This window comes from Manihot esculenta, chromosome 14, assembly GCF_001659605.2.
Source record: "Manihot esculenta cultivar AM560-2 chromosome 14, M.esculenta_v8, whole genome shotgun sequence".
NCBI lineage: Eukaryota > Viridiplantae > Streptophyta > Magnoliopsida > Malpighiales > Euphorbiaceae > Manihot > Manihot esculenta.
In genome coordinates this window covers 5947905-5968159 of record NC_035174.2, presented here as the reverse complement: position 1 = coordinate 5968159, position 20255 = coordinate 5947905, and the positions used below count along the sequence as shown (strand labels likewise).

Genomic DNA, 20255 nt, shown 5'->3' with positions numbered 1-20255 from the left:
TATTTAACATCTAAGTCTTTATAAATATAAAACTATTCAACTCTCAAATTTTATGAAGAGTATTCATTAAATATTTAATTTTATAAATTATAATTATTTAATTCTTAAAAATACACTATTTTAATTCTTAAATATATACTATTTTATCGAACGTTTGAACTTCATAAATTATAACTACTTAATAGTTAAAGAAGTCAAAGCATGTATGCACATGAAAAATTAAATACTTGCGCTTCTATACAAGTTAGACATCAAATATTAATAATGAAAAGTTCTAGAAGTCAACTCACATTTTGTCAAGGTCAAGAGCCAATTGATGTGCTTGAATACATCCAATTATGATAGGTACTGCCACAGTCACACCGCCATTATCATTGAAAATCATGTAATAATGAAGAACGAAGGAAAAAACACAAACCCAGGCGAAAAAATTAGTACTCTCTATACACGCTTAACACTCTGTATAACTTTTTTCCCAGTCCTCAGAATACATGTTAAAAAAAAAGGGAATCAAGAATTCTAGACTAAATTGAAGACTTAATGAATCAGCATCTCTTTCTTACTCCAAAAGAGAATGATGTGCGATTACTTCTTCCGGTAAGCTATGCTGATTTGTATCTGTCATAATTTGCATTAGTCAACTTCAAACTGGCTGGAAGCATCCCGCATATAATAGTCTTCACCTCCTCTAGATGGCTTGACCATACCATGGTTTTCCTAATAATACAGCAAAGCATCAAGTTTCCAATCAAATTATACCCTTTATAAAGCACATATATATGCAAAATAAGGGGGAATAATTGGATTGTTAAGAGGACAACAGAATCTAATCACCAACTTTCATTTTCCATATTGAAACAGATAAAAGGCAAATCCACTCTCTAATTGTCATCATAAAAAAAAAGATAATGTTGGGCACCCTATGGCCTAGTAGCTTTATAAATTTTAGTATGAGAGATATACATGACAATCTAGCACATACGGCGAATTAAACCCCAGTCCGTAGTCCGTTCCAACACAAGTTACCATAACCTCAAAGATTAAACATGCAAAAACATCCTTGGATATGAAGAAAATGATAAAGGGCTTGTTGAAGAAGCAGGATGGATAACATAAGAAGTTTTTGGCAGCGGAAGTTCTATTTCTTTGATGAAAGCATCGCAACGAAAATATTTATAATCAGCTTCTGGACTATTTAACAGAACATGAAGGTTCAGAAGGCTCAAGTTTGAACAGCACCCACCATTTGCTGTCCTGCCAGATTATCCCAAGTTTCAAAAGGCGGGACAAAAGGCATTTGGAAGTTCACAAGCTAGTTCCTTCTACATGCGCAGAACACACAGCATTTATTAAATAAGTGCTATTGCATGCTTATCAAACTAGTATTTAAAAGAATCGTTGAAGAATACCCATTCTACCAATTCACATTAGCGCACACATGTTTCAAGCTTATGAAATATAAAAAATTGAAGGATGCTTGGAAGGCTAAAATCGGAATTCAATGTCAAAACCTGCTGATTCCTTGGCTAGCGTTGTGGGCCCTCTGAGATCCCCATTGATTCGTGCATCTCTGCCAAGGGATTCACTATGAGTCCACCACCACCCTGAAACTGTGACCTGTGACTCTCCAGGTTATGTGTTTCAGGATTGCGATGTTTATCAGCTCTATGGCGCTTAGCAACCAATGATGGAGTGCCATTAGAAGAGAACCTTGAGGTTGAATAGCGGCTTTCTGTTTTCCTCCATAACTTGGAGCTCCAAAAATCAGCACCGGGTAGCATGCAACATGTGGTTCTGCGGGAATCCATCATCCTTCCACGTGATATAGCCAAGTCATATGAGATATCATCCAGTGCCAGCTCTAAGCCATGAACTCGTGTCTCCAGAGAACGCAATCCATTTTGTGAAGTCCCCATGAATCTCTAAATGTAAGAAAATAAGGGTATTAAGGTGAGCAGAAGGCTTATTTAAAATGCACTTGGGCATTATAACGAATTGCAATTCATGAACAATTTTTATTAGATTGTTGAATAAAGAATAAAGTTGGCTAAAAAATTTATCATTTGTTGTCACTTGTCAGTACACTTTATGTCCTGAATTTCTGCTCTGGTCATAAGTTTATTTTAAACATGTACATAGTTCAATTAACGCAGACATGATGAATCCATTCATAACCTAATGTCCCTAGATTTTATAACTATTATGGCAAAATAGAAGTAGGGAACTGGAATTGGGTTGTGCAAAAAAAAACCCTCAGTAGGAAAAGGAAATGACAATGCATTTCTCACAGGCCAGATTCCAACCCCCACCACCCACCCCTCCCCCCCCCCCCCCCCAAAAAAAAAAATAAATAAATAAAAAAAATAAAAAATTATGGAAGTCCCAAATGAAGAGTTTAGAGAGAATGACATCTATCTTGGTGATAATTTTCCTGAATTAACTTCTATACAACACAATTTGACATCCTAACTAGGTAGAATAAAAAGATGAGATCATTGGTTCATTAAGCATGCACTCTAATAAAAGAGGAATCAAGGACATACGTGTTATTACTATTATGAAAAGGAAACGACAAGAAAACACAATTTTCAAGAAGTTGAACAAACCTGCAGGAGATCTAGTAGGCTAGATTGCTGCCTTTCAATCTGAACAAGTTGGTTGCGGATCAAAGATAAATCCTCACACTCTTTGTGGTTAGCGTGGTGATTCTCAATAACATTAGAGGCTACAACAGTTGAAATTGGACTCTCCTCATGGCAAGGAGCCACACGAGATCCAGACTTCAGCCCACCAAATTTAAGTGTCTTGTTATCAGAATTCTTACTCAGAAGGGTCCGTTTTGTTTCTGGCTTTGTCAACTTTCTTTCTTGGGCATTATCATTATCACCAATCCCAGATGAAGTGCTAATAGGAATTGCAACTTCAACTTTCCAATCCAAGGTCCTCTTGCAGTCCACTTTTCTGAACAATGATGGACCTGTTTTCTTTTCATCACTCTTTAGAGAATTTCTTCTCCTAGCCATAGTCACTGATGAATGATCAGGTGGAGTAGTCCTGCTCGCTAAACTGTCTTTTTTCCTCACTTGAGGGACTTCAGAACCAGCAGCAAAAGAATTTTTGGAACCAAGTGGGTATCGCCCATCACTTGCATCCTCTGTTTTCACAGAGAACAAAATTCAGAAAACTATACTATTACATGAATATCGAAAAAATAGCATAAAAGTTGTCATGACTTTTTGAGTAATCTTGCCATACAATGATCACAGTTACCCAAGTAGATGACTAAAACTCAAGTCTAAAATTGAATACAAATTCCAAAACATAACAACTGATCCATAACAGTATAAAGCACTATAAATCCAATAATTATGAACAAGAATCCAAAAGCCAGAAATTCACATAAAAGGTTTCAATCAGCTGGAAATTTCCAATGCAAATACATCCTTTTACCATAACAAATCAAGTGGCTCGGAAACAACCATCTTCCATAGATTATCCTATCAAACCCAAAAATGCAACACCAACCCCTTTTACCTTTTGAAGAAGCCCGAGATCGCGGTGGTGGCGACACATCCTCAGAAGCATCTGGAACCTGCTTCCATGCCTCTAGCATCTTATTCATAACCTCCCTTGCAGCCTTGACCTGCACAGGGCAATGATTCCAACACCATTAAAAGCTAATATTGAACGCTACACTAGCACAGCTGATCATAAGATAATTGAAACTCCAACCTTGTCGAATTTCCTATTCTCGAAAACTTTTAAGCATCCACTCTTGAATTCCACCATGGCATCTCTCTCCACAAGCGCCAACCTCCCGAGCGCCTCCGCTGCTGTCTTCCTTGCTGCCCAGTCCTCGCTGCTCAAAAAACCGACTAAAGACTTCACCAAACCGCCCATCCCCGCATATCCCCTTACTCCTCCTACCCCAATCACACTTCCCATTACAACCAATCCTGCACTTTTCGCCTTATAGCCGTCACTTTTCAACAGTCTCTCCAGCTTTGGCACGAGCGCCTTCCCCAACCTCCCCGGCTCTGGATCCGGCGCCGCATCTATTGCAGCGGCCAAACACAAAGCGGATCCAATCTGCGAATTCAATTCCTGTTCCGTGATTTTCGAAGCGAGCGAAGACACAGTGGCGACGCATTGCGAGCGGATAGAAGAGTCCGCGTCGCGGAGGCGGCGTGCGACGTAGGAAAGTATTCTCGGGAGGAAAGAAGAGAGGGAATTGCAATGAAGGACAGAGAGGACGGAGAGGAGGTGAAGGCACTGCTTACGGACCAGAGGCTTATCGCTGGAGTCAGTGGATAGTAAACACGAAATAAAGGTTGAAAGAGTCGTATTATCCAGCGTTCCGGCAATGGACTCTAGCTCGGTGGCGGCAAGGTTGTAGGTGTCCCGGTCTGATAGTTTAGTGATCAAGGTTAGTACCTTCAGCTTCAGGCTTTGGGCCATTTTCCTTTTTTTTTTTTTTTTTTTTTAAGAGACGCGGAGGAGTTAACGGTTGTTAGCAGGAGAAGGTGGCGCTGGAGGAATTAGTAGCGACATTGCCGGTGAAATTTTGGTTGGGCGTGAAGCGGCGTCTGTGAGTGTCAGCTTTTTAAAGTATGAGATGGTGACGGGGAGTGGATCAAGGAAGAAGGTGATTATAGATAAAAAGGTAATAAACGACGCTGTTTAACATGGATTAGACACCAAACGGTGATGTTTAAGTAGTAATTACTCCTTAATACTGTGGAAAAAGGCGGATACGGCGGGTTTCTAATTTTTCACTTCACTCAAAGGCAGATCTGGAGCTCCTAATCATTGCAGTTAATCTAATGCTTAACTAATTAAAGCTGGTGACTATATGAGGTCAAGTCCATCCATGTCATGACGTATGGGCTGTCCATTGGTCCAGCTTACGCTTGTGATACGCTTGGGTGATTGGATCCTCCTGTTTGATGGACCCTGTGCACCGACATACGGGAGATTCAATGAAAAGCGGCCACGACACAGTCGGTCGTTCGGGGATATGGTACACCTGAAGAAGGCATGCGGAGAAATTAGGGGAGTGGAAGACTGGGAGGCAGTTAAAACAGGTAAAATTAGCGCCAAAATTAAGGAGGCACGTGAGAGTGGCAGGGCATATTACTGTGCGATTAATGAGCTGTGTTTGGTAATCAAGTTTCAAAAAGGGTTTGGTTGTCAAAAGTGGAGGCTTTCAGGACCCACATTTGATTGCGGGTAACTACAATTTACACTCTGTAATTCAGTAATAACTAATATGTTGATTTTACAAATTATAGGGACTCAATTGTAATTTACAATTTAAGTAGTGGTTGAAGATGAATTGCTCTATCATCCACTGCTGATGAAACTTAACTAAGCTTCCTTGTAAATTAAAGAAGTTCAACCCAAAAGTGTAATCTAGGAATGGTGGTGGGTACCATCATTGATTGCTATGACCTAAGCTTTCCTTCCATGCATGCCTACGGAACATGATGAGAAATGAAAAATTTTATAATCATTTGGTAAACCTAAACAGAAGAAGAATCAAAATGTAATTAAGTAGAAATGAATTAAGGTACAAAGTGATGGTTGTATTGGGTTTATGTTCATAAATTGGTAGACACCTACTCAATGAATATGTGGGTCTCAATAATCTAATTTGAAAAGAAGTTTCCCATTCTTGTTCTTGTTAATTGATAAGAGACCCCCCAGTTGGTGAAAAGTTGCTGAGGATTAGTTGAGTAGAGTAACAATGAAAAGCAGCAATAAGAAAAAAATGGTTATGGCAAACACATTGAAAAGAGAAAAATGAGGCATTTATAGAAAATGGTATTTCAGTGACTAAAATTAAACATCATAATTAAGAATCTTTTTTGGTTTAGTGTACCCAATTGCAATTGAGGGGGTGGATGGGTGATAGGTTGTTAAAGGGGGGTTCATGTCTGCCAGATTCAAAACAGATGTTAATCAGAAAATGAAGAAATGCAAAAAGCCAATGAAATGGGGTCAACTTTCTCTTTAGAAGATAGAGTAGAAAGAAAGGGGGTGGTGGTGGTGCCGCCCTCTAAGTAGACGTAAAATTGAATCCACCTCGTACAGTTTTGTCAAATTGAATCCACCTCGTACAGTTTTGTCCCTTCATCAATCATAATGCCATTGATCTAAAGCTTGACTTATATTTGGTGCATGCTCTGAATTTTCAAATAAGGTTAATGTTCATCTTCATCCATGACCATTGGATGAGCTGTACCCTAAGAGGACACTTGTAATTTTGTTTTTGCATCTATCCAATAGAGAGCAAACTCAAGGTATATTTTAGTAATTTTCGTCTGGTTGGCTCATGTCTTACTTCTTTTATTCTTTCCCCTTTTATTCTCTAGTGACGTGTAAACGCCGTCCTATACTTGTATATCCTGTCATTGTCACGTGTGGCCATACGTGCAGACATGTTGTGTCTCTTTTCAAGTGGTCATTTAATTTTCTCTGACGCCATTGGGCATGATCCTAGATGTTTAGGGGTCTCTTGTCCTGCAGATCCATCAAGACGATTGGGCTAGACCTCCTTCACTTTGGTCTAAACCCTGCCCCGTCCGGCCTGTCTGAGCGAGGCCTGGACTACATACTAGAGGACAAACCTGTGTATTGGGTTTTGATGAGGTTATGGTCTGGTCTTCCAATGTGGGCTCAGCCATAGCCTGAGTATCCAAGGCCTAGTTGTTATCAAGTATTCCTTTACCTGCTCATTAATTATTCCATGATTAACGAGGTGGTAAATTTTGAAACTCTAATTATTACTATGCAGCTCTAGGAGTGTTTTTGTCAAAACGTCTTCTCTTCGCCTTTACCCATTTTAAATTTATACTTTTGATTTCACTCGCTGTTCTGCCTTTTACATTGCTTCTGCTATTTTTCTCTCCTTCTTTTCTGTAATTCCTGCTTTTTCAATTTGAGGTATGTCTTACCCTTCTCATGGCTTCGGTTAGAATTCTCAATGTTGTGGGTCGGATATTTTCTATCACCACTTTCCTTTCTAATTACATCTCCAAACGACTACGCTGACACCACCATTTATAGGATTAGTGCTCCCCTTCCTAATGAGAGGATTGTCCTTCCCAACCCTTCTCCGGCAGGCCTAATAGACGCCCAGCAGAGGCGCAACCTAGTTTTTCTTTGTCAAACAACGCGATTTCAGGCTGACATTTCCTTTTACCTCCTTTTTCATTGAAGTCTTCTGCCACTTTAAGGTGACCTTTTCATAGTCTTCATATGTTGTCTCCCAATTCCATACTATTCATGTGTTGCTTTGAGTCCGTTTATTTGTGCTGAGGTTTCGTCCCCCTCTATTGCGTTGTTCTGTATCTTCTTCTAGCTCGTTAGATCCACCCACGGGTTCTACTATTTTGGTCCCCGAATAGGGTTGTCCATCTTTGTTGGGTACAAAGACTCAATAAAAGGCTGGGCTAAGGCCTTTGTGGTAGTTGAGTTAAAAGAGAGCTCGGGAATCAATTGGGATGTTGAACCCTCTTGGGAGGAAGTTCCTCAGAGCTGCGACGACTTTCTTGGGTTAACCCTATTAGACCAAATCTGCCTTCTTCGACTGATCTCTGTAAAAAAAAAGTATGACGTTGAGAAGTGAATGTTTATGCCCAGCCTTCGGGATCGCCGTGATGCTGGTATTATTATTTTTCTGTTTTTCTTCCTTGTATTTTCCTCTTGTTGCTTTGAGTTTTAACCATATTGGTATTTTTTTTCAGCTTCTATCGTATCCATGGACACCATCAAGCTTTCAAAGGAATTCACCCTATCTCGGGAAAGCATGAAGGTGACTCTGGTAGCCTTTAAGGCCAATAAGATGGTAGCTGACGTAATCCGAGAGGTCTTTTAGGCAGTGGATCCTGTAACTGCATCCCATCGCACTGCCCTTGCCCCTATGTCTTCTTTAGCTTTGGTGCCTGTGGCAGGGGGTTCTCGCTCTACGGCTTTGAAGACATCTGTTTCGACTAAGGCATCGGCTCCTGCTAAGACTCCTTCCATTTCCAAGTAGACTCCTAAAAAGCCCATCACACTCAGCGAGTCAGCCGAGAGCAGCTCCGAGGAGGGCACCGGGGTTGGCCCTCTGGATGTCCCACCTATCTAGGCCGTGGGGGTTGTTGTGATTGGAGGCAGGATTGACAAGCGGGCTCGGACCTCGAAACCTGCCACCGAGATCAGGGCTGCCAAACGGGCTCGCACTATAGAGCTTGCAAGGACAATCCCTCCCCTCATCCAATAAGGGGAAGAAAGCGGTGGAGCAGCTATCGTTTGCCTCAGATAATGAACTCTTAAATGCTGCCAAGGTGACCTCTGAGTCCACACCGACCTCGGCAACCAAGATGCTATATGAGAAGATGTTTGGGGGGATCTCGGATGTCTTTGATCCTCGTTTCTTGGCCCTCATCAGCCACCTTGCATGCTTTACCAAGCAACAAATCTCTCGCTCTTTGGATGACCTCGAGGATAGCTTGAGGAAGATGTTCCTCATGGTAAGTCATATGCTCTCTCAAGGATATTTTTTATTTCTTTAACTTTTTTAACCTTGCTTTTGTTTTTCTGTGGCAGGCCTTCGAGGTATTCATGGAGATTGATGTCTAAAACCTATCCTTCTAGAGCTCGGTGGAGTAGCGCATTGCTGAGGAGCGTCGGGATGAAAATATCATTACCATTAGTGAGGCCTACAAACATATCATTGAGTTCTAAGGACGGATCGAGGACCTCACTAAGCAATTGGAAGAGATGAGGGAAGAGGTTGCCCAGGCTTCCCAATGAGCTTCTGCAGCTGAGTCTCAGCGAGATAAGGCCTTAGCACAACTGTCCTCTCTAGAGGAGTCCTGTCGCCAACGTGATGAGTCTAGAGCCCAGTGTGATGAAACCTTAGCTCATGTTGTTGTCCTCCAACAGAAGTTTAATAAACACATCGAGGACCTGAAAGGCATGGCTTCGGCGGCGGAGGAGTCTCACCTTCAGCAACAACAATTTCGCCAATAGGTCTCTGCTCTGGAAGAGAAGTGTACTGCCTTACTGAGGGATGCCCGAGCTACAGAGGAAAGGGTCCAGTAGGCTTATGAGGAGTACCTGCAAGAGTACAAGGACTCTGCAGAGCTGAAAGATAAGATCCAACAGGCCTGCGAAGTGCAACTAGAGGAGTACAAGGCCTCTACGAAGCTGAAAGAAAAAGTGTATAAAGAGGCCTTTCGTATGTTCACTTCAGGCTTCAACCAAAGTCTTAAAGCGGCTAGAGATGCCCCCTTCACTCCGTTAGTAAACCTGCGAGCCACTGAAGTAGACTTTGATGGCGAGGAGGTGTGCTACGGAGAGGATGATAACTCTTTGCCCAAGAACACTCCTCACTTGCCTTCTGGATCGTAGGGGGAAAATACTGTAGATAATCCTGTAAACGATTTAGTCAGTTCTGCTCCTCTTTCCCTGCTGCCTCTGTAACTCATTCCAATAGTTAATAAAATTTTGAGTTTTTGTTATTTTCCCTCTATCTACCTTTTATTTTTCTTATTTATTAAATTCTACTTGTATTTTCATACTTAGGCTGTTTTTATGTGTATTGCCTGTGAACTGTACTGGGCTGATAGCTCGATGGCTTATTTTACTTGTGAAGCATTTTAATTGTTATATTATGTTTTTTGCCTATTGAATGTCTTAGTATTTTTTTTTGCCTTATATTCTCTTGAAGCATTTAGCTGGCTGGGTTTACTTTTCTTTCAGCCCTTTATCTTAGCTCGTATTGCCTTTTAGTTGGCTGAGTTATTTAAGCCTATTGAATGTTTTAGTATTTTTTTTGCCTTATGTTCTCTTGAAACCTTTAGCTGGCTAGGTTTACTTTTCTTTCAGCCCTTTATCTCAGCTCGTATTGCCTTTTAGCTGGCTGAGTTACTTAATTTTCACACAACCTTTTATTTTGTCTTTTAGTTGGCTGAGTTATTTAATTTTCACACGACCCTTTATCTCAGCTCGTATTGCCCTTTTACTTTACATATTTTTTCTCTACTTGTTTCTATCAATTGTGTGCTTATTCCTAGAGTTTAGTGATAAGTCTCACTTTTATTTTGATTTTGCCTTGGCTTTGCTTTCCTTTGGGCTTTTGGAGCACAGATCTCTTTTTTGAGGTCGGTGTTATGCCTTAGGTTTTGCAAGCCTTAGATTAGTTTTTCAGTAAGCAATACTCTTTCGTGAAGTTGGCATCGAAATGCCTTAGGTTAATTTTTCTATATGTTGAGCTCTATTATGAAGTCAGTCATCATGCTTTAGGCTAGTTTCTTTATGAACCGGGCTCTTTCCTGGAGTTGAAGTCTTATTTTTCAATGATCCGAGCCCTTTGGTGAGGTTGGAGCCAGATTTCTTGTTGGTGTTCCTATGATATGTGCCCTTTGGTGATGCCAAAACCAAGTTTTTGCTTGTATTCCTACATGATCCGAGCTCTTTTAATGAGGTCAGAATAGGATTTTTGCTTGTATTCCTGTGTGATCCGAGCTCTTTTTATGAGGTCGAAACCAGTTTCTTGCTTTGTTTCTTGAGTCTTATGTGTGCCGATGTCCTTTCTTGATGTCGGCACCATATTTCTCAGTTTGCTTTTCTGTGAGCTTATCACCTTGCTGAAGGTGGGCCTTCATCATTGGCCTTTATTCCCCAATCGATTTTGTGGTGCCGACGGTCTTATTTCGAAATTGGTCACTCACCTTGTAACGACCCGAAAACCGGACCTCTACCGGCGCTAGGATCCAGATCGACTTAAGGCCGTCGGGACCCGTAGCAAGCCAAACATACATTCTGTATACCTGTTAAATCCCATACATGATCAAACATCTACATAAAACATTCAACTTTTTCATTTCATTTACCAAGCTTAACCTGTGCATGCACAAACTCATAAACATAAAACCCCACACTGGAGCCCTCATCAAATGCTCCAATGGGGCAACATATCATACATTAAGCTTGGTTTACATAAACATCAATAAATCATTTTACAGATCATGTGCAAAAAGGGATTAACCAACATACTAGGGTCAAGCACAACTCTAAACCTCAATAAACATCATTACATTACCATACTATACTTTACATACAATGTCTTTCTCATGTCCACAGCTAACTATTACATACAATATAACTTTACTCTTGTTGACTTCCTGATCTATCCCGTACCTGCAAACCTGGGGGATTAAGGGAATGGGGTGAGCTACTAGAGCCCAGTGAGCAGAATAGTAAAACATTATATTAAAGATTCATGCTTTCATGGAATGCATCACATCACAGACAAATCACCTTAAGGATGAACTTGTCACCAATAGCCCTCTACATTTCCATTAGTGCCAGAACGTAGAATGGGTCCTGGTCTTTCTCTTACATAACATATCATAACATTCCAAGGTGCCAGGGACATAGAATGGGTCTTCTTGGACTTTCTCTTACATAGTGCCAGGGACGTAGAATGGGTCTTCCTGGACTTCCATACCGTATCATCATCATATCATATCATACCATACGAGGGCTAATGGATCACTCAATGTTCATCCACATCAACAACATAATATGCAATGCAACATATTCGTGAATTCTAATGCAAACAACCTAATATATCTCATGGCATTTATGATGCGTGAATCATGCTAAAACTTTCATTATTTGCTTTGAAACATAAAGAGTCATTCTACTCACCTCAGGCTAGCTTCGACAAGACACTGAAGCAGCTATCTCACTGCTGGGGTCCTCGGTTCCTCGGGTCCGAACCTACACAGATGGACTCAAATGAGGGGACCAAACATACATGAACATGACTCTAAACTATTCCCCAAAAACCCCCCTAAAACACCTTAAAATAATCATAGAAAACATGTAAAGAAAGGCTGAATAGGGCACTTTCGGCGGCAGGTTCGGCGGCCGAAAGTCCCTCCAGAGCTGAAACTCAGCCACTTTCGGCGGCACCTTCGGCGGTCGAAAGTGGTTCCAGAGCTGAAACTCATGCATGTTCGGCAGCACATTGGCAGTTGAAACCCCCTTCCAGAGCCGAAAGTCCGACTTTCGGGAGCAGGGTTCGGTAGCCGAACGCTTGCCTCCACAGGCAGGTTCGGCGGCCGAAAGTGTAATACCCGGCTAGACTCCGGTATCGGAATTCCTACCGTCCGGTGGAATCTCGGATGTCGGAGACCTCTAGAAGGGTAGAACCATGTTTTTGTAAAATATTTTCATGTTTTTAATGGTTTTAAAGTATGAAACTAAATGAGTTTTACATGAAAAGTCCTTGGAGGAAAACCCAGGTTCGGCCGCCGAAAGCCAAGTTCGGCCGCCGAACATGCATGCGTTTTGGAGGCACGTTAGGCCCCCGAAAGCATGAGTTAGGGAAGTCCAGTTTCGGCAGCCGAAAGTCAGGTTCGGCCGCCGAACATTGCATGGATGCGGAGGCACATTCGGCCCCCGAACGTGGCCTGGCCAGCCACTATAAAAGGGTCCCTTAGCCGAAAATCGAGCTTTTTCTCCCCATTTCGGCCAAGGTGAGCATTCCGCCATCTTTCTCCAATCTTGAGGTTTTCCTTCCCCTTTCCATGATTTTTACAAGTTTATAACTTTGGTTTTGAAGATTTGTGAGTTTTGAGCAAGTTTTGAGCTTGGAGACCCAAGGAGCTAAATCTCTCCCAACTCCAAGTTAGGTCGCCTCTACTCTCGATCTTCAAGAGGTAAGGGTCGATCTTGAACTCTTGTTGTGTTTTAAGTAAGTTTTATGCAAGATCTATGGGTAGAAATGCATGTTTAGTTCATGGTTAGGTTTATGGGTATATGTTGTGATTTTGAACAATGTGGCATGTTTGAGTATGTTTGAAGTGTTGTAGTTGGGGTATTTGATGTTTGAGGCCCCTAGGAACTTGTATGCATGCTTTGGTTGAAAAATATGCATGTTTGGAAGGTTTGGAGGCGAAATGTGCAAAGGGAGCCAAGTTTCTGCCCTTTGGCAGAAACCAGGTTCGGCAGCCGAAGGTACTTTCGGCCGCCGAACATGGCTGGGGAGGCAGGCCTTTCGGCTGCCGAAGTTGCCCCCGAAAAGAGACTTTCGTCTCTGTCTGGCACTTTCGGCCGCCGAAGGTGCCGCCGAACCTACCTGAGTTTCGTCTCTGTCCAGGACTTTCGGCCGCCGAAGGTGCCGCCGAAAGTGCCCTGTTCAGCCACTTCATGCATATCTCTATGTGATATTTTCAGGATGTTTTAGGGGGGTTTTTGGGGAATATATTAGAGTTATGTTTTTGTGTGTTTGGTCCCTCATTGGAGTCCACCCGTGTAGGTTCGGACCCGAGGAACCAAGGACCCCAGCAGTGAGCCAGCTGCTACAGAGTTTGTCAGAGTCAGCCAGAGGTGAGTGGAACTAAACTTAACCTTTTAAATTAAGAAATGAAATGCTTTTATCATGCTTCATGCATCATGATCATATTATAGGTTGTTTGCATTAGAATTCACGACTATGCCGCATTGTATTGTTGTGATAGATGATAGTGGATGGACATTAGGATGATTCATTAGCCTTCTATATACGAAGACCTGTGGTGCCCATAACAGGGCCGGGCAATACGAAGTCCTGTGGTGCCCATAATAGGGCCGGGCAATAACTCCGAGTACGAAGTCCTGTGGTGCCCATAATAGGGCCGGGCAATACGAAGTCCTGTGGTGCCCATAATAGGGCCGGGCATGGAGTTGAGGGATTTTTGAATCAGTCCATCCGTGGTGTGATTTGTTTGTGCAGTGACGCATTTCATGATAGCATGTTTTAAATATTCTTTTTATAGTTCTACTCACTGGGCATCTAGCTCACCCCTCTCCCCTAACCCCCAGGTTTGCAGGTACGGGATAGATAGAGAAGGCAAGAAGAGAAAAAGTCATATGTATGTAATAGTTAGTTTGTGGACATGACAGTTGTATTATGATGAAATGTAAAAATATTCAGGATGTTATGTAATGAGGTTATTGAGGATAGAGTTGTGCTTGACCATAATATATTGTTAATCCCTTTTGTATATACATGATCTTATGTTATGATGTTTATGTAAACTAACTCAACACAGGTTGTTTTGCCTTTAAGGCTTGATGAGATCCCACAGAGGGACTATGTTATGTATATGTTCAGAGTATGCACAGGTTGAGTTAGTTGATGACAGTATGTATGAAAAAAAGTTTTTAATTTTTATGCATGTTGTTGATCATGTATGGGATTATACAGGTTTACAGGTTTTATGTCAGGCTTGCTACGGGTCCCGGCGGCCTTAAGTCGACCTGGATCCTAGCGCCGGTAGCGGTCCGATTTTCGGGGCGTTACAGAGTGGTATCAGAGCCCTAGGTTCATATGGTCGGACCTAGAGTGTCGGGCTCATAGATGTTATAGAAGGTCAAGCACAATAGGAAGGTCATGTCCACTAGGATAGGATGTTGAGTCCTGTCTTGTATGATGATGTGAAATGCCATGATTTTGTACATGTGCATTGATGATATGCTATGCTATGTGATGTATGTGATGAGGGTTCATGTGTGCCCACATGAACCATATGATGCTAATGTTTGCTTGTTATGAGCTGTTTTTCAGAGAATAGGATGAGAGGAACTCGTCGATCTGCACGATTGACTGGAGTGCCACCTGAGGATGAGGGCACGAGCGCCCGTCCTCCTACATTGCCTAGGATAGGATGTTGAGTCCTGTCTTGTATGATGATGTGAAATGCCATGATTTTGTACATGTGCATTGATGATATGCTATGCTATGTGATGTATGTGATGAGGGTTCATGTGTGCCCACATGAACCATATGATGCTAATGTTTGCTTGTTATGAGCTGTTTTTCAGAGAATAGGATGAGAGGAACTCGTCGATCTGCACGATTGACTGGAGTGCCACCTGAGGATGAGGGCACGAGCGCCCGTCCTCCTACATTGCCTAGGGCAATGTCTTGTAGAGCCAACAGAGAGAGAGTGTCAAGGGACCCTAGAAGGTCTTTTGATGCTAGCAGAAGGGGGACTGATAGAGGAGGAAGTTCTTCAGATGTGAGGGAGGTTATGGAAGAGGATCAGAGGAGGGATGGGAACTTGGATGTGAGCATGCAGGAAGAAGGGACAGGGGAGTCACAGGGAGGCGTTCAGGCCTCGGGGTATGGTTTTCCGCCCCATTATCCACCCTTCCCACAGGGTTCAGGGTATCCGATGGGAGGCACATCGGATTACTCCAACTTTAATCCCTACCCTACCTACATGCCTTATCCACCTTTCTATCCACCTTACCCACAGTACCCAGCTTATCCACCCTCACCCTTCTATCCAAACCCGGCAAACCCCACCTCGGGGAATGCTGCACCTCCACCTCCACCACCTACAGAACCAGCAGCCCCAGTTACTCAACCTCCTAGACCTAGCTCAGTTGATGGGAGCAAGGTAAAGATGACAGATTACCTCAAGCTAGATGCTCCCAAATACAAGTCAGGGGATGACCCCTTTGAGTATCTGAGAGTAGTGAAGACAATAACTGATGAGCTAGGGGCAAGTGACAGTAGGGCCATTCAGATGGCAGGGTTCACTTTAAAGTGCAAGAAGGCACGGGAATGGTTCAAGTGTTATGTGGACCCGAGATTAGACGGTATGACATGGGAAGAATTCGCGAATGAGTTCGCTGGATGGGCTTTTCCAGACAGTTCTAGAGAACTGAAAATGATTGAGTTTGAGCAACTGAGGCAGTCAGAGCACATGAGTGTAGAGGAGTTCACGGATAAATTCTTGGAGCTATTGCCTTTTTCAGGGCAAGCTCTAGATTCAGATACGAAGAAAGCCAAGAAATATGTTATGAAGCTGCATTCCAGGTACTCCTCGTTGGTTCAGTCAGCTGAGAGAGAAAGTTTCCACACTGTGGTGGATATGGCTCGAAGAATGGAGGCAAGTGCTATAGTTGAGGGGTCAGTGAAGCAGTCAGTGACCCAATCTTCAGGGGTTAAGACCCCAAGCAGAGGAGGACCAGGGTTCTCTTCTCAGAGCTCAGGTAAGAAGAGGTGGGATAGCACCACCAGGAAGCCGAAGAAGAATAAGTTTTGGAACAAGTTGAAATCCGGTCTGGGATTTGGCGGTGGCTCGAGCTCAGGCTCAGATGGTACAGAATGCCAGAGATGTGGAAGACCACACAGGGGAGTGTGTCGAGCTGGGACTAATGCATGTTTCAGATGTGGACAGGAGGGACACATAGCTCGGGATTGTCCTAGAGCGCCTTTTATGGGCCAGCCCCAGCAGACAGCTTCTGGTAGTGTGGCACAGCCAGCAGTTCCAGCCACAACTCAGGGCAGTGGCAGAGGTAGAGGGAGAGGGGCAGCCTCTTCTTCTGGTTCCCGAGGTGAAGGTCCATCAGCTCCAGCCAGGATCTTCACCATGACACAGCAGGAGGCTAACACATCCAACACCGTGGTGTCAGGTAATCTCGTCATTGGGTGTTCTGATGTGTATGCATTAATGGACCCGGGTGCATCTCATTCTTTTATTGCTCCGAGAGCCGTTGAGAGGTTGGGTCTGATAGTCTCTGGGTTAGAGTGTCCCCTATGGGTCAGTGGACCCAAGTGTGACCCGTCAGTGGCAGTGTCAGTCTGCCATTACAGTCCAGTTTTTATTGAGGGAAGATGCCTCTCCGCCGACCTTGTGGTTCTAGATTTGACAGACTTTGACGTCATTCTAGGGATGGATTGGCTATCTACCCATGGTGCTACCTTGGACTGCAGGGACAAGGTAGTCAGGTTCAGAGATCAGAACGGGTCAGAGGTCGTCTTCAGAGGAGACAATAGGGGCACACCTAGAGGTCTGATATCAGCTCTTCAGGCTCGTAGGTTGCTTAGGAAGGGATGTCAGGGGTACTTAGCTCATGTGAGAGAGCTAGACAGTCAGGTCAGGGAGCCGGCCTCGGTGCCAGTTGTCAGAGAGTTTCAGGATGTCTTTCCTGATGAGCTTCCAGGTTTACCACCTGCTAGGGAGATAGAGTTCGAGATAGAGTTGGTGCCTGGAACTAGACCGATCTCTATCCCTCCCTACAGGATGGCCCCAGCCGAGTTAAAGGAGTTGAAGGAACAGTTGCAAGAGCTGGTAGAAAAGGGTTTCATCCGACAGAGTACCTCACCTTGGGGTGCTCCGGTCTTGTTTGTGAGAAAGAAGGATGGATCCCTTAGACTTTGTATCGACTACAGGCAGTTGAACAAAGTCACTACCAAGAATAGGTAACCTCTGCCAAGGATCGATGATCTATTCGACCAGCTAGCAGGAGCGGGTTGTTTCTCCAAAATAGATCTAAGATCGGGGTACCATCAGCTAAGGATAAGGGAAGAGGATGTGCCAAAGACGGCTTTCAGGACCAGATATGGGCATTTTGAGTTCCTTGTGATGCCGTTCGGGTTAACTAACGCCCCTGCAGCATTCATGGATCTCATGAACAGAGTGTTTAGCCAATACCTGGATCACTTTGTTATTGTCTTCATAGATGATATCTTAGTGTATTCCAGAAATGCAGAGGAGCATGCCCATCATCTGCGGTTGGTCTTGCAGACTTTGAGGGAACATGGCTTGTATGCCAAGTTCTCTAAATGTGAGTTCTGGCTGAGGAGCATTTCGTTCTTGGGGCATGTAGTGTCAGAGAATGGTATTGAGGTAGATCCCAAGAAGACAGAAACTGTGGCTAACTGGCCTAGACCCACTTCAGTGACAGAGATTAGAAGTTTCTTGGGTTTGGCAGGTTACTACAGGAGGTTCGTTCAGGACTTCTCAAAGATAGCAGCTCCTCTTACCAGATTAACCAGGAAGAATCAGAAATTTCTGTGGACCGACCAATGCGAAGAGAGTTTTGAAGAGCTTAAGAAGAGGTTGACTTCAGCACCAGTTTTAGCTCTGCCATCTAGTGATGAGGACTTTACGGTCTTTTGTGATGCATCCCGTGTGGGACTGGGTTGTGTACTAATGCAGAAGGAGAGGGTGATCGCTTATACTTCTAGGCAGCTAAAGAAGCATGAGTTGAATTACCCCACACATGACCTTGAGATGGCAGCAGTAATCTTTGCACTCAAGATGTGGAGGCACTACCTCTATGGGGTAAAATGTGAGATCTTTACAGATCATAAGAGCCTACAGTACATCCTGAGTCAAAGAGATTTGAATTTGAGACAGAGGAGATGGGTAGAGTTGCTGAGTGACTATGATTGCAAGATTCAGTATCATCCGGGTAAGGCGAATGTCGTGGCAGACGCCCTAAGCCGGAAGTCACTAGGCAGTTTATCCCACATATCGGCAGAGAGGAGACCAGTGGTGAAGGAGTTTTACAAGCTTATTGAGGAAGGTCTACAGATGGAGTTGTCTGGTACAGGTGCCTTGGTGGCCCAGATGAGAGTAGCACCCGTGTTTCTGGAGCAAGTGGCTCAGAAACAGCATGAGGACCCGGAGTTAGTGAAGATTGCCAGGACTGTTCAGTCAGGCAAGGACAGTGAATTCAGATTCGACAGTAAGGGGATCCTCCGCTATGGGAGCAGACTATGTGTACCAGATGACATTGGGCAAAAAGGAGACATTATGAGAGAGGCTCATAATGCAAGATACAGCATTCACCCCGGAGCCACCAAGATGTATCAAGATTTGAAGAAGGTTTATTGGTGGCCAGCGATGAAGAAAGAAGTGGCACAGTTCGTGTCAGCCTGCGAAGTGTGTCAGAGGGTGAAGCTGGAACATCAGAAGCCGGCTGGAATGCTTAACCCGCTACCTATTCCAAAGTGGAAATGGGAAAATACAGCTATGGACTTCGTAGTGGGGTTACCGGCGACGTCCAACAGATTGGACTCCATATGGGTGATTGTGGACAGACTCACCAAATCTGCTCACTTCATCCCTGTCAGGAGTGGTTATTCTGTGGACAAGTTGGCGCAGGTGTATGTAGACGAGATCGTCAGACTGCATGGGGTTCCTGTTTCTATAGTGTCAGATAGAGGGCCCCAGTTCACCTCCAGGTTTTGGCGGAGTCTGCAGAATGCCATGGGTACTAGGTTGGATTTCAGTACTGCCTTCCACCCCCAGACTGATGGACAGTCAGAAAGGACCATCCAGACTATCGATGATATGCTCAGAATGTGTGTGCTACACTTTGGCGGTTCTTGGAGGCAGCATCTACCTTTGGTGGAGTTTGCCTACAACAACAGCCATCATGCTAGCATTGGGATGGCTCCATATGAAGCTTTGTACGGAAGGAAGTGCAGATCACCTGTTTGCTGGGAGGAAGTTGGAGAAAAGGCCTTGGCAGGGCCTGAGTTAGTAGAGATCACCAGCAGGGTGGTACCCATAATCAGAGAAAGAATCAAGACTGCTGCAAGCAGACAGAAGAGCTATGCAGACGTCCGCAGAAGACAGTTAGAGTTTCAGGAGGGGGATCTGGTATTGCTCAAGGTGTCTCCAATGAAGGGAGTGGTTCGCTTCGGGAAGAAAGGTAAACTAGCCCCACGATACATCGGACCCTTTGAAATCTTGCAAAAGATTGGGAATGTGTCGTACAAGCTGGATTTACCTGCTTCGATGGAAAGAATCCATCCGGTTTTCCATGTTTCAATGTTGAGGAAGTTTGTGTCAGATCCGAGCAAGGTTCTTAGTGAGCCTGATGTGGAGGTCCAAGAGGATCTCACCTATGTTGAACAGCCAGTACGGATCATAGACACCCAGATCAGAAAGTTAAGAAATAAGGAAATCCCGATGGTGAAAGTCCTGTGGAACCACCACAACTTGGAAGAATGCACTTGGGAGACACGGGAGTCTATGCTCCAGCAGTACCCTCATCTCTTTTAAGGTTAGATCCCTATGCGTTTATGTGCCTTGTATGTGTGTTATGTTCTTTGCCATGCTATGTGTGCTAGTTGAGGAACATTCGGGGACGAATGTTCTTAAGGGGGGGAGAATGTAATACCCGGCTAGACTCCGGTATCGGAATTCCTACCGTCCGGTGGAATCTCGGATGTCGGAGACCTCTAGAAGGGTAGAACCATGTTTTTGTAAAATGTTTTCATGTTTTTAATGGTTTTAAAGTATGAAACTAAATGAGTTTTACATGAAAAGTCCTTGGAGGAAAACCCAGGTTCGGCCGCCGAAAGCCAAGTTCGGCCGCCGAACATGCATGCGTTTTGGAGGCACGTTAGGCCCCCGAAAGCATGAGTTAGGGAAGTCCAGTTTCGGCAGCCGAAAGTCAGGTTC

The 20255-nt window shown here is 43.8% G+C and overlaps 1 protein-coding gene across 1 annotated transcript; it reads right to left on the bottom strand.

Annotated features, from left to right (window-relative positions):
- Positions 1–205: 205 nt before the first annotated feature.
- Positions 206–4791, bottom strand: LOC110630966 (TORTIFOLIA1-like protein 3). Its single transcript, XM_043950580.1, has 5 exons — positions 3733–4791; positions 3535–3643; positions 2607–3154; positions 1512–1922; positions 206–717 (listed from the first exon to the last, which is right to left on the bottom strand). The coding sequence occupies exons 1-4, from the start codon at positions 4456–4458 to the stop codon at positions 1527–1529; spliced, it is 1779 nt and encodes a 592-aa protein (XP_043806515.1). The 5' UTR covers positions 4459–4791; the 3' UTR covers positions 206–717; positions 1512–1526.
- Between the last annotated feature and the right edge of the window lie 15464 nt (positions 4792–20255).